The sequence below is a fragment of the Orycteropus afer genome, unplaced genomic scaffold (genome assembly GCF_000298275.1).
Source record: "Orycteropus afer afer isolate SDZICR_OR568_19922 unplaced genomic scaffold, OryAfe1.0 scaffold00111, whole genome shotgun sequence".
NCBI classification, from domain to species: domain Eukaryota; kingdom Metazoa; phylum Chordata; class Mammalia; order Tubulidentata; family Orycteropodidae; genus Orycteropus; species Orycteropus afer.
In genome coordinates, this window is record NW_006921698.1 from 7837942 (window position 1) to 7852557 (window position 14616).

Genomic DNA, 14616 nt, shown 5'->3' on the forward strand with positions numbered 1-14616 from the left:
AAACATGAGCTCGGCTTCCTCATCAAACACAAGTCTGCCCATTAATTCAAAGAACCAAAACTACTAGAAACAGAATGACTTTTCCAGTATTTATATGTGCAGAACACCTAAATTTGGTTTTAAAATAAATAAAGTTCAAAATAACTATTCTATTTGGATTTGAATATCTTGAATTTACATACAGATTTGTACACAATAATAGTTTTTAAAACTTATTCAAAACTGGGATTTTAAGGTTCTTGAATTATTTTCATATATTTGCCTTCTTAGCATTAGTAAAATATTTTAAAAAATTAAATAGAAAGTTTAAGAATAATTTACAGAGTGAAATACATGAATATTTGTCCAAAACTTCTGCATGGGTCTATTTAGAAAAACTAATTACAATGAATGGAGATGCCAATCCTCTGCTGGCAGTTTTAGGTTAGGCTTAATTTTAAGCTATCAAAGGTCTTTAAAAAAAAAAAAAAGAAAGAAAGAAAGAAAGAAGAAAAGGAAAGGTTATAAGAATCTACTGAATATTCCATCCATTTTGATAAAGTGCACAAATATTCTTTGGCTTGGCTATGACCTCAGAGGAGGTATAGAAGTCAATGGCGCTGGTGTCAGATTCCTGACTATGTCACTGAGACTGGCAATCTTCGCTTCTAGGAGGTAATTCTTCTTCTCTGCTGTTTTCTGTCGCTGTTCAGTCATTTCCAGAGCTTTCAACAATTGGGCATTTTCAACATACAAATCCTTCACCATCTCATCTGCTTTACTGTTCTTGCAGAGCTAGAAACAGAACCAGAAACATCTTGACTCCATTTCTGTAATTCTGGTTTTAAGTTTAAGGTCTGATACAAAGACAGTTGCTTATAAAGGCAAATGGTTTCTATCAATTATATTCTTTTATTTATAATACAGTGTTAACATCAGACCTGGCATCAGAAATACAAGTGGAACAGATCCATTTTTCCCAAGGTGTTCCTTTTCCCAGTATGTTTGTAGAAGATATTGATAAAAAGAAGAGATTGATAATTGAGGGGTCAAAAATCAAAGTTTTTTTTTTTTCCTCAGGTAAATGAATTAGGTGTTATTTATTCATTCTCTGAAAATATCAAAACATTTTTTACAACTTAAGTTTCTGAAGTGTACAGTATAGACTGTTTAAATCTACTCTTAACATCAGATACTTCAGCTTCCCAGTTATAATATATCCTACTGATTATTTTAAAATCTGGCTCATGTATTATAACAAAGAGATAATAGTTGAGTAGTTAACTTTGCCTTAACTCTTCTTTTACACAGAGCCTTACTTAGAAGGTTTTAAATATATTCTAACCACAAATCTTATGGTCAGAATATATAGTGTATGTTGGGATAGGAAAACTTATCGGCAGCCTTAGGATAATTTTATGTTGCTTCTGTGATGAACAGCTTCTATTCCTCCCTTCCTTCACTGTACCTCCAACTTCTCATTTTATACCCAGGGCATCTGAAAACCAGACACGACATTTAAACATATAAAGGCCTAAAGGAATAAAGAACAAGCTGAAGAGTGGCCAGTTGATTTATTAGCGTTTCAAAGAGCAAGGATATAAAGACCCTAACACTCTGAAGCCCAGAACGGAAATGACTGGTAAGTATAACATCTCAACCCTTCAGAACCTACTATCTACTGAACCCTTCTAATACAATTTTTCTTTACTTCTTCCCACCCATTCTCCCTCCCTTGATTTCATTAAAAACCCTCCAAGGGTTCTTAATTCCTTACAGTATAAACTTCAAACTTCTTGGCTCAGTACGTAAAGGCCTCTACTGCTCTTCTCCTGCCTGTCCCAGGACAGCACGAATAGCTAACAAAGGGCTTGTAGATGTCTATGTCCCATATGTTGTCACAACTGCAAATTGTTCCCATACCCTAAACTGCCCTTCCCACATTTCTGCATGTGTCCAAGTCATATTCATCCCTCAGGACTCAGTTTAAGAAGCCTTCAGGAATATTCTTTAAATTTCTGGGCTGGATGAAGTATCTCTTCTCTGTGTTCCCCTCTGCAGAAAATAGAGTCAACCCTGTTCTTGAACCTATCACTGGCCAAATGCTTAGCACCTTGGAGGTATACTAGAATTTGTACTCCACATGGACAGGGAATTTGTTTCATTCACTTTGTTGTATCTCTAGTGGCTTAGAGCAAGACCTGGCACATAGTAACTATGTGTCAAGTGAATGATTAAAAGGTTGAATAGATAAATGTTTATTGAACAGGCCTTTCTATTTCTCTTGACTCTATGAATTAAAATAATGGGGCAAAGAAAAGATCCTGTCTACCTCTGTACTCAGATTCTCCTGGGATTATTATATTTAGGTTTTATGTACTTAGAAAACCAGGTTGGGCAATTTCTACCTCCCTTCCTGGAATTGAGTCCATTTCAATCTCCGTTTCCACAGAACTCTCCTGGAAGTAGTTTTCCCTGCATGTCTCTTCAGTGAATATACAACTAATTTCTAAACCCCGAGGCTACCCCTGCTACTGTTGTTGTTGTTGTTGTTATGTGCCATTGAGTTGGCCCCGACTCATAGCGACCCCTCCTTGGGTAGGTGAAAATTATCAGACTGCCTAGTGGTCTTAGAATTTGGAGTCCAGACTGATTCAAAGCATATATTTTTTTGGAGTCTGGGTGTAACAGTAAGGTACTTTTTGAGGTTGTCACAAGCTGTTGGTAACAGGAAAGCTAAAGTTCCATTTATTACCAGCCCCGTACTCTGCAATTTTTCACCATTATCATTTCTCTGGGTATTTAAACAGGAACATTTCCTGGCTTGGGCAGAAAAAAAAAAACTATAAATATTCAATTCGAGCCACCGAAACCTCATTAGGAATGCTTTAGGTCTATGTGAGTCACTGTTAGCAAATATATAATTTTTAATGGTAGAAAAATATACACCTTAACAGAGCTTTGGAAAAGAAATGATGTAGAATACAGAATTCATATGTTTGGGGGAATGGGAGAGAGATTTCTAAGTTCTTGTAGACATTTATAGAGTTTGCCTTTATTAGACAACAGACGTTAACAAGTTAATGGCAATAAAGAGATGTAAAACTGGAGTTAAAACTGGAATGTGGAGTGGGTGGACAGAGATGACCAGGGAGGCTCACTTGTTCTCTGAGCTGATTCACTTTCTCCTGGAGAAGTCTTTTTACCAGTTTCAGTTTCTGTTCAACTTCCATCATTCGTTCCTCCATGACCGTTACCATTTGTTCCTGGTATCCCTGCAAAGAAGAAAAATGTGTATTATCATTTGAAACTCATGCCATACTGAAAAGAAAAGTGTATTTTCCCCACAAGATGCCTATAGGAAGGGCAGCAAATGCTCTGGCTTGTAACAGGAAGAATGGATTTCTAATGAAATGGGAGTTTTACTTGCACATTTTAGAAAAGTAATCCTATCAGAGAAAAAAGCAAAGGCAAAAACAAAACAAAAAGAGAATCTTACCTGTGTTACCATCATCCCCTGAGAGAAAACAAAATTCTTAAAACCTGTAATTTAATACCTACTTGTACTTCTAGTAAAATGGGTATCCAAAGTAAATAAAAAGATGGTTTTCCTTCATCCATCTGTGATTTGAGTCTTTTTAATAGTGTGGGCTTCTCAACAATGAAACAAAAACAGAGTTTTCACAATTACCTAATATGCCCAATCAGCTTCAATATGCGTGTCTGTTTTTCCTTTGAAATGGCTGATTACTGTAACAATGTTTGTGTTTTTTTCTTAATAATAATCAGCCTCTTCCTGCCAGTTATTCTAGTCATCTATTTCCCAATTTGACTTGTCCATGTGAAGCAAACATCTGGCTTGGGTTTATCATCAGAACGGATTTAAAATTAAGGATCTTCTCCCTGCAAACAGCTTCTAAATAAAACAATAGGACAGGAAAGGAACCCCAGCCTTTCCTTCCTCCTTTCCTCACACAACAGTGATGGATTAAGGAGTACATGCTTCTCAGAAGGCAGACAGACCTAGAGAGAGCTTAGACTAGAATTGACTATTCTTTCCCTCTCCCACAAATCTACCAAAATGTCCACACAAGGAATTCCAGATTTCAAAAGGTTCTTCAAAGGTTTAAACAAAGTTCAGAAGTTAATGGCTGATAGCATAACTTGCCTTTAAAATATTCTTAAAAAGTTAGCCTTTAAAAAGCAAGCAGAATGGTCATACGTAAGTTGAAAGTCAACATATTTGGATGTTAAACAGTAACAATCATAAAGAACAAAATCATAACTAATTTGAATATGAAAAGTTTAGTAGTCACAAATCTAAGGCAGAAAGTAAATGTCAAGAAGTCAGGCCTTGAGACCATCTAGCTTTTTAAAAAGCCCTGTATTTAAAAAAATACAATAGTGTTTAGAGTTTAGGAATAAATAGAAAGTACCCAATTTCCACTTGCCTAAATAAACAAAACAAAACAAATATAAAATATAATAACAAATAATGAATTCAAAGAACATGGAATATGGCCAAAGAGTGGGAGGAAGAGGAAGAACAAAAGCAGGCATATATTTAAAATTTATTTTATTGTTTCATCAAAATTTTCCTTTTTCCTGTCAAAAAGTTTTATACAACTTATACAAAACAGTATAAATAGTCCTGATTTTCAAATTCCATATACAAAAGTAGGTCCTTTTGTTAAAAATAGTTACAACATATGGAATGAGAAAATATATAGAATACATCATTTCAAGAATTTCAAATTCACACTCTTTAAATGGCATAAATAAAATGATTTGTAACAAGCTGGTATTTGTGAATTTGATTCACAAAATCTGTCATTTCTACATAAATAAATAAGAGACATAATACTGTGAGGCTTAACAATAATAATAGTAAGAGTAAAATAATTTAAAAGAGCACTTGATTCCAAAACATTTCAGCTTATGTCTCTGTGTTTGTGTGGTGTGTGGATGTGTGCATCTGAGTATCTGCCATGGTAAGAAATGCCATCAATAGCAGCCCAGTTTTCACAGGTGCCCAATCCTTCTGTAGGAATCTGCATGCACTGCTCGCTGCTCCGGTAGCAAGGCCTAGAGAAAGAAGGCAAGTGGTACACTTCACCCTGATGTCCAGATTTTACTTTCTGGGGAAGTCTAAATTCACATTTATAATGCAAACAGTCTTTAAATGCACATACGTTAACACGACATAAGCAAGCAGAGCAATGCAAAGGCAGAAGAAATCACATCACTCCACACACACAGACAACGTGCAGACTCTAATAATATTCTGTGATCTTAAAATTTGTGTCATCTCAGTGGATGGAAACTGATGAGCCTACAGGTGGCATTCTACAGAGCAATATGTAGTCCACCTTGTCACCTGGCTGGAGGATTGAAAAGTTTTTGTCACTCTAACCCTGAAGTAATTGGAGTAAAATCACCCTGAAAAAGGATGATTATGAATATAGACAAAGTAAGAGGATATTTTTTATTGTTAAAAATTGGTAGGTGGCCTGGGAAGAAAATGCTTTGAGATCCCTAGTGTGCATGACCGAGCCAAGAGCAGAATCCTAGCTAAATCATTTGATTTGGGATATCCATTAATAACTGAGGTCAAGGTTTTATATTTCAATTGTATAATGAAGAACCATCCCTCCAATGCCCTACCATCACAATTTTAATTCAATAATTTAATTTTAATATTTGGAAATTGAAATGGTATAGAAAACTCCCCAAAACATGCATTTTAAAACACATAAGACAGTTTTTATTAGACAGAGAGGTACATCCTGACAAAGCATCAATGTTTAGCAATAGGAGAAGACAATGACACACTCCAATGTATAATCATGACGCTAATGTGGCGTCATGATATTTCCAATCGCCTGGTATGCATGTGAGAGCTGGACAATGAATAAGGAAGACCGAAGAAGAGTTGATGCTTTTGAGTTGTGGTGCTGGCGAAGAATGCTGAAAGTACCGTGGACTGCTAAAAGAACTAACAGATCTGTCCTGGAGGAAGTGCAGCCAGAATGCTCCTTGGAAGCAAGAATGGCCAGACTTGGTCTCACCTATTTTGGTCATGTTGTAAGAAGGGACCATTCCCTGGAGAAGGATGTCATGCTTGGTAGGGTGGAGGGTCGACGAAAGAGGGGGAGGCCTTCAGGGAGATGGATTGATACAGTGGATGCGATGATGGGCTCGAGTATAGCAGGGATTGTGGGGCTGGCGCGGGATCGGGCAGTGTTTCGTTCTGCTGTGCATGGGGTCGCTATGAGTCGGAAACGACTCGACGGCACTTAACAACAACAACAACAACAATGTGGCTTTCTGAAGCCACTTTGTAGGGATTTAGGAAAAGAAAGTTGGGAAATTCCTTATCAAATGTTTACTGACAGGCAAGGTATTTGGAAGCAGGAGAAGACCATTCAAACCAGAAAAAATTTAGAATTTATACAGAATTTAATTTCCAAATTAATTTATTTAGAATTAAAAAAACTAGTTAAGAACTCATAAAAAGTACTTTTTATTTCTTATTCTAAATAAATGGGCAAGTCTAAGGAGTTATGAGACTTCTGAAAAAGCATGATTATGAACACAGTACAAAAGAGAAATAACAATGTGAAAAAGTAGGTAAGACGAGCCTGTGTCTGGTAGTGAGCTGGGATAATGCTAATTCAATGAGAAGGGAAAGAAGATCTTTATTTTCTTAAAAATAGTTTTCAAGCTAGATCATTTCTAAAAAATTAAGTTAACCTATGCCAACTAAAAAATTTCCCCAATTACACATTCCCCTTTACTGAAAAGTTGTGAAAAGTCCCTACTTGTGAATTCACGGAACTGAGCAGGCTACTCCCAGCTGCTATAGGAAAACCCAGGACGTTATTAGTTGTGCATATCCTGGGTTCCCACTTGAATTTTGTATCAGTTTTGGTATCAGACAATAACGATGGGCAAACTGTGCACCATACTCAAGGGACCCTGCTCCTTCTTACCCTATTTCCACAAGGGTAAAGGAGATCCCGGACACCTAATTACCCAGCTTAGAAGTGGACAGCTTAAAAGTAGCACTGCAGTTCTGTGGCTCTCTAATACAGGCAAAGTGTAACTCTCTTACAAGATATTTAGGTCCTCACTTTTGAACTTGCAAACATTAGAAAAAAATTAGGCAACTCATCAGTTTGAAGTTTATTAAAAAAAAAGAAAAAGAAAGTTTCATACCTGTGGCGTGTTGGTTTCGGAGGTCCTGTCCTCAAGTTCCTCCTGCAGGTGCTGGTTGATCCTTTCTGCCTGCAGCAGCTGGTGCTGAAACTGCAGAAACTGCTCCCTGGGCACCATCGGATAGGCTTGCTGCTGGAGCAGCTGCAGATCCCAAGCATGAGGGGATGGGCTAGGCATCACAGTGGACCTCAGGTGCTGCATCTGAAGGGCAGGGACAAAGGGCATGTTTAATACCACAGCTGCCCCTGAAGGTGTAAAGCAGGGAGTAATGAAGTCTATGAATTCATTACTGGCTTCTAATATCCACTGATAGCTGGGAAATTGGCATATCTGAGCTTGATTCAGATGTAAATGGAAGAGTCATTTAGCTTAGGAGACAGTATAATTAATCAACAAGCAGGCCTTCTTAATAGTATTAGATTTTTAAAATTTGTGCTTCCTCATTCTCAAGTGACTATAAGGGCATGAGGTACATGATATACATGTTATTGTTAAATGCCATTAAGTTGATTCTGACCCATAGTGACCCGTGTGACAGAGTAGAACTGCTCCATAGGGTCATCCAGGCTACAAAATTTATGGGAGCTGACAGCCAGGTCTTTTCTCCCATGGAGCCACTGGATGGATTCAAATCATTAACCTTTTGGTTAGCAGCCAAGTGCTCAACCATTGTACTGCCAAGGCTCCTTCACAACATACACGATACATCTGAATTCTACTTCATTTTCTCTTACACTAGACCAAAATTTAATTAGATTATTGCTCTAGTTGACATAGGAAAATATGGAGAGAAATGTTTAATGCCTATGTATTTTCCAAATCCAAGTCTACAATTTTTTTTTCAAAGAATCTTATCTTAGATCTAAAAATATTTTAACCTACCTTAGTTTATCAATGTGTAGCTATAACCTTAAATTAAGTAGCACAGTAAGACAGGCAATTCTGGCACATAAGGTGATATCCCAGCACATCTGGGAACCAGAGTACACAGAAGTATTTGTTCAAGACAATGAGGAAATGGTGTACATATCAACATGCCAATCCAAGAGGGAAGGAAGGGGAGGACACATTGCTTTTTGGCCTGTGAAAAGCATGCCACCTCTCATCTGCCTACATAATCAGCAGACACATGGCTCAATGGAAGGAATGCAACAAACATGACCAAGTACTAAAGTCAAGAGGAAGCACCCCCAGGCTCATGAGAAGGGGAAAAAGGCCCTTCACAGCAAAACTAAATGTTATCATGAAACTTCAGAGCCATTATCCATTTCCTTAAACTTGAATTTCTGAGGTGGGCATTTATCCATTTTCAAATACTTCTAGCTGTAAATGTAGAAAACCCACCACTTTATTTTCAGGAACAGAGGCTATAGAGAATTATATTCCAGTAATTTTATATTAGAGAGAGAACTTTCTTCATACACAATGCTTTACATACTGAGGAAAATCCTGGCATAAAAGTAAATGGAGATATATTCCAGAGTTAAATAAAAATGAAAATGAATACTGGCTCTTATTGTAACTACTTATTGTTATAGTCAGTAGAAATGATTACATGAACCAGGAGTTTAATGAGATGTATTCATGCTATGAAAGTTCATTGAAAAGAATGTACTACCTTCACACACTATCTCAGGCAGAGAACTGCACCCTTCTCTGCTAGTTCCAACCACTGAGTTCTAGGTACAGGTTAGCCACAGATAAGGAAAACAAACAAAAGAAATTACAGGAGTTAAAAAAAAAAGAGGAAGAAAAAGAGAAGGAATGCTACCAGTTGAGTATATTACATATATGAATACATAGGCTCTAGTCAGTAAGAGCTGAAGAAGGACCAACATTTACATTTCTTTGCATATCAAGTCTGTAGACAAAAATGTTTTATAGCTCCAATTATGAAACTGCTTCCTCACCTACTGTAATTTGGTTGGTTTGTGAGTTTGCCACCTTTATTCCAAGTTCCCAATACAACTGTTTAGAAGATTCTGGGTCTGGTATGAAATGGATCTGCTATTAGATCCCTTGGTACTTGGAGGTGTGGAATATAAGCTATAAGACATTTTTGTTGTTCTCTTATCTGAGTAGTTTGGTGACAGAGGTGTACAAGCAGGCTTGAGACCTGCTGATACAGTCTATAAACCATTTTTTTTGAATGTTCAAATGAATTATTTATAGAACATTACCTCTTATATCGTTGAAAAAGCCCTGACGTGGGAGTCAAACTCTAACTCTTCTACTTTCGAGTCCCAGCTACACTCTGAACTGGTATGTAAGAATGAGGAGAGACCCTTTTGCTTAGGGAGCACATACATCAGACTAGAATCACCTGGAAAGCTTTTCTCAAATCCTCTACCTCCCAAGATTCTCATGTCAGAACATCTCCCTGCCTATCTGCTGCTTCTCACCCCAACCAGATGAGAATTCCTGTCAGAATAAGAATAGACCTAACCCTCAGGTGAGTGTGGGCACAAAAAAATGGTGTGAAAATCACTTTAATTTCCCAAATTAGCCTAAACTATAGATACCATAACATACGCTAAAAAATCCAATGTCTATAAATCTATATAGACTTAATGGCTCAGTCTTATTTCCTAATGTAAATTCCATTAAAGTAGATGGTGTGTGCTGTTCTTTTTAGTGTTCAAATGGAACAGTCATGCTTTTCCCTTAGTTATGTAGTTCCAGTGCCAAGAACACTCAATTTCTCTCATCCATTAGCAAATATTTACCACCACATTAGGGAGAAAAATTAGGAGTGGAAATTGCTTATAACAGCTGGCAATGTAAAGTGAGGCTGGAGAGACAGGGCTTCTGAGGCCAGCTCGAGCAGGTGGGAGAAAAACTGGCCTGTTGTCAGAGCATTTGGAGAGGATCGAATAGTGATTAAGTATATACCCTGTTACTTTTCAATTTGGACTAGACACTGTTGGGCTTGGCTTCAGACATCTTATTCATTAAAGTATGTAATTACTTCATCAGAAAAGCACATCTACATCTAAACACAGCTCACAGCTCAAGGCTTTGGACACATTTATTATACGCTGCCAGAAAAAGGAAAAAATTGTTTGAATTTCACTATTTATCATTTTCCTAATATCCCCCTTAGTGGATAAATCAGAGAGCTTAAAATTGATAGACATTTCAGTGGTCATTTAAATATCAATAGAATATGGTTGTCCATATTTCACATTTAAAACCAAACATCTATTTAAAGTTACCTTTGCATGTGTCCAGCTTCATAAGAGAAAATACAAATCTCTCTCTTCCTTTCTATAATCCTGGCTTGAAAATATACACATATGTAATATTTTTTAAGAGCACAAAAAGACATTTCCTACCTGTGTTTCTCTACCTTACATAAATTTCACAGTTCACTAAATGCTGGGTTATTAATTGACTATTTTCATCTATCTAAAGCAAAGTATCTCAATTAAATTTTTATTTATTAATGATGATTTATACATAAGTTGTTTTATATCCTATAATTGTACTCAGTTTTCACAAAACAATCTAGATTATAAACCCCATGTCCAAGCTGACAAGTATTACATACCCATTTTATATTTATCAGATATGACTCTCAAAAGGCGGTTCTGAGTTATAAACATAGTAATGTACAATGGCAGCACTTTTAAACTTTCAAATGCTAATGCTTCCAAATTCCTTGCCTGAACTTCCTAATTTAAGAGGTTGTTAGAGAGCAATGATTATCTCTAAAAGGTTACAATATAGGAGGCAGCAGGACACTGTTAAAATCACAGAGGTGGTGAGAGAGCTTTGGGCCCCTTGGCTGGTGTTAGACTGAGTCCCTGCCACCTGAATTTGCTTGGGGTATCTAAAAACCAAACCAAACCCACTGCCATGGATTCCAACCTTATAGGACAGAGTAGAACTGCCCCACAGGGTTTCCAAGGCTGTAAATATTTATAGAAGCAGACTGCCTCATTTTTCTCCTGAGAAGCAGATTTAAACTGCCAATCTTCTGGTTAGCAGCCAAATGCCTTGACTACCACACCACCAGAGCTCCTTACTTAAAACATAGGCCTTTGTATTTTAGAATAATCAACATTCTTCCTTTCTCTGTAAATCAGTATGGATTCCTATGACTGTATGATTAAGCAAAAACATCTATCAATCAAACTTGGTAAAACAGACCAAAGAATGCAGCTTGGCAATGTACTTAGATTTTCACAACAGGAATTCAATGCTGTGTCTAGTCTCCTCCAACAAATGGCTCATTCATGGATTAAAATATTCTTAATAGCTAAGGCCATTTGCTTAAAAACTTACCTCCATTAGCTGCTCATCCAGTTTTACTTGTTTCTTTTTCAGGCCTTCACTTTCCAAATGAATTGTTTCTAATTCTCGTTCAAGGGAATTCAGCTGACTGACCTGTTAGAAAACAAAAATATTTTCTTAAAAACCAACCAAACCAACTGAGTTGCTCTACTATACGTCAGCAAATTTGTGTTATCAGAAATCCTAACTCTTGGAGGTAAAAAAGTTAATTCAGTGATGGAAAACAAAAAGCAATAGAATTTACAGCAACGCTTACATTTAATTCCACCTTCACCCACTGCCATCGAGTTGATTCCAGCTCATGGTGTTCCTATGTGTTTCAGAGCAGAACTGTGCGCATGGAGTTTTCAGGACTGTGACCTGTCAGAATAGATGGCCATGCCTTTCTTCTGAGGTGCTTCTGGGTGGATTTGAACTGCCAACTTTTCAGTTAGTAGCCCAGCACTTAACTATTTGCATCACCCAGGACCCCTTACGTTCAAATACTCTAGTTTTAATCACCATGATTCCTCATATAGGACAGATTCCTTAAGGCAGCTGGCTTTCACACTTTGATGCCACTCACTGTAAGAGACATTTTATATTGCAACCCAGTATATGTATATATACACACACACACACGTGTACCCATGTGCATATATGTATATTCAGTTATAAGTATATATTACTCAAAGAGAAGTTTTATGAGCTAATACTTATCTTTACTATAAGCCATGAACTCTGATATTTTCTAGTTAATAAAAAATAAATGCTACTTGTATTTCACTGAATTGATTTCATGGTACACTACTATGAATCTGACATGGGAAAAATCTGTCCCAGGGAAAGGTTAAAAGTTTAAAGGTGAGAATCATAAAACTTGATTTATATAATTCATTTCTCAATTTGAAGATGAAATTTGAAGATTTTATAAGTATCCATTTTGAGGACTGTCTTCACTATAACAAGCATCAAATGAGCTAGAGGAGGCTGGGATTAGAATATTGCTAAGTGGAAAATATGACGTTATTCTAGAATGCTGATATGTGCCTCTATCAAAGTAAGAACCCCAATGAAAGTAATAAGAATTGTTAAACAGAAATGTAATCTTTCCTGGTATATGTGAAATTCATGCTATCTTTGAATCTATGGTAAGACATTTCCCTTGGTGAGTAGCTAGATGAAATCCACTCTCTTTCTGAAGAGTTCACTTGATTGTACCTGAAATTAAATGGCATTTCAGTGTTAGAGTACAACCAGCCTTCTTACAGCCTATGGCCACAATAACTTCCCCAAATTTTATTTTTAAATAATATTTATGAATGTTTAAATTACAGAAATAATGTTGTTCACCATTCTTCCCGGGAGCTCTGGTAGCGTAGTGCCTAAGGCACTTGACTGCTAACCAGAAGGCTGGTGGTTCATACCCACCAGCCACTCCTCAACAGGAAGGCTGAGCAATCTACTTCCATAGTGATACTGCCTCGGAAACCCAAGGACAGGTCATTATGAGTCAGGTTTGACTTGACAGCATATAAAAACAACAATAACAACACCATTCTTCCCAGAAAAACAAATTATGGTAGTTACGGTTGTGCGCCAACTTGGCTGGGCTGTGATTTGGAGTGCTTGGCAGCTGGATGTAGTTACTCCCCATGATAAGATTGTAATCATCTCCATGGTAGAATCTGCTATAAGCAGGTCAGCAGTTGCTTTCGGGGTGTGGTCTGCTTCCAGTATATGTGGAGAAGCTCTGAGGCGGGCCACTAGTTTTCGGGCACATTTTGGCCTGCTGTATTGTCTGCTTATCTTGGGATTGTGTCATTTTACCTGCTGATCTTGGGTTCATCAGCCGCAGCAGCCTGCAGCTGCCTGAGTTAGAAGATGCCTCCAGCTCCAGTGGGCATGGAATAAGAGGCAGAGCTGAAGCCCAAGGTTGAGGGGCCTTCTACTAGCTCCTAGAGCTGGCACTTTGAGTTTGGAATTCTAGCTTCCTAAACTGTAAGAGAATAAATTCCTGTTTGTTAAAGCCATGCATTTGTGGTGTTTCTGTTATAGCACCTCTAGAGAATCAAAACACAAACCATAAATTTAATTGGCCAAATCTGTCAATTCTTGAAGACTATCCTTTTGAATTTCAAGATAATGTCTAGGTTAACACAATTCTAATCTGGTTGGGTCTAAAAAAGGACAAGACAGGGAAGAAAGGTCTTCTGAATCTTATACTTGACCAAACCTCTAGAGCTCAATAGTATGATGTGGCTGTCAAGAAAACAGACATAGACCGTCTGTCTAGGCACTTTTGCTTTGACAAGAGTATAACTTTTACAGAGTGAATGAGGTGACAGTCTCTCCACTATATATTACATAGTTCACACCCGGACAACCTCACTGAGAAGTTGAGTTTTAGTTTTTTCAAAAAAAGAAAGAAAGAAATGTAACAATAGTAACTCACAGAGTAACACAGGCCTAGGATTCTCATGGGACAAAAACCCAAGGAAGGGTCGCTATGAGTCGGGTCCGACTCAACGGCACATAACAACAACAAACAGAAATTTGACCATGTGGCAGTCAGCTTCCAAGATTCCCACCTCCTGATATTCACACCCTGTGTAGTCCCTTCCCACATTATACCAAGGTTAGTCTGTGTGACCAATAGATATAGAAGTGATAGTACGCCATTTCCAAGATTAGGTGATCAGTAGGCACTACAGCTTTCAGGTTGGTCTTTTGTTCTCAGCTCGTCTCTTTCTCATCACCCACTCTGGGGGAAGCCAGCTGGCATATCCTGAGGAGAAGTCCACGTGGTGAGGAACTGAGGCCACTGGCACTCAGCCTGCAAAGAATTGAAACCTCTTGCTAACAGCTAAATGAGTGAGTTTGAGTGCAATCTTCCAGCCCCCACGAAGCCTTCAGACAACTGCAACCCTGACTGACACCTGACTGCAACTTCATGAGACTCCTGAGTTAGAACCACTCACCTAAGCTGCTCAAGTTCCAGATTCATATTACAACTGAAGTAATAAATATTTGTTGTTTTAAGTCACTAAATTTTAGATAAATTTCTTATGCATTAATGGAAAATTAATATAGATCATATTAAGATATTCCTAACATTAAGGCAATATATATTTTACTATCTTA

At 37.5% G+C, this 14616-nt stretch overlaps 1 protein-coding gene across 1 annotated transcript in view; it reads right to left on the bottom strand.

Annotated features, from left to right (window-relative positions):
- Window positions 1-564: 564 nt before the first annotated feature.
- The window catches only part of NIN (ninein), a 117424-nt gene continuing 103372 nt past the window's right edge, over window positions 565-14616 (bottom strand). Inside the window, exons 27-30 of the mRNA XM_007943693.2 lie at window positions 11485-11586; window positions 7198-7398; window positions 3141-3254; window positions 565-774 (exon numbers count right to left, since the gene is read on the bottom strand). Of these exons, the coding sequence (XP_007941884.1) occupies window positions 565-774; window positions 3141-3254; window positions 7198-7398; window positions 11485-11586 (627 nt within the window). The remainder of the gene's footprint in view (window positions 775-3140; window positions 3255-7197; window positions 7399-11484; window positions 11587-14616) is intronic.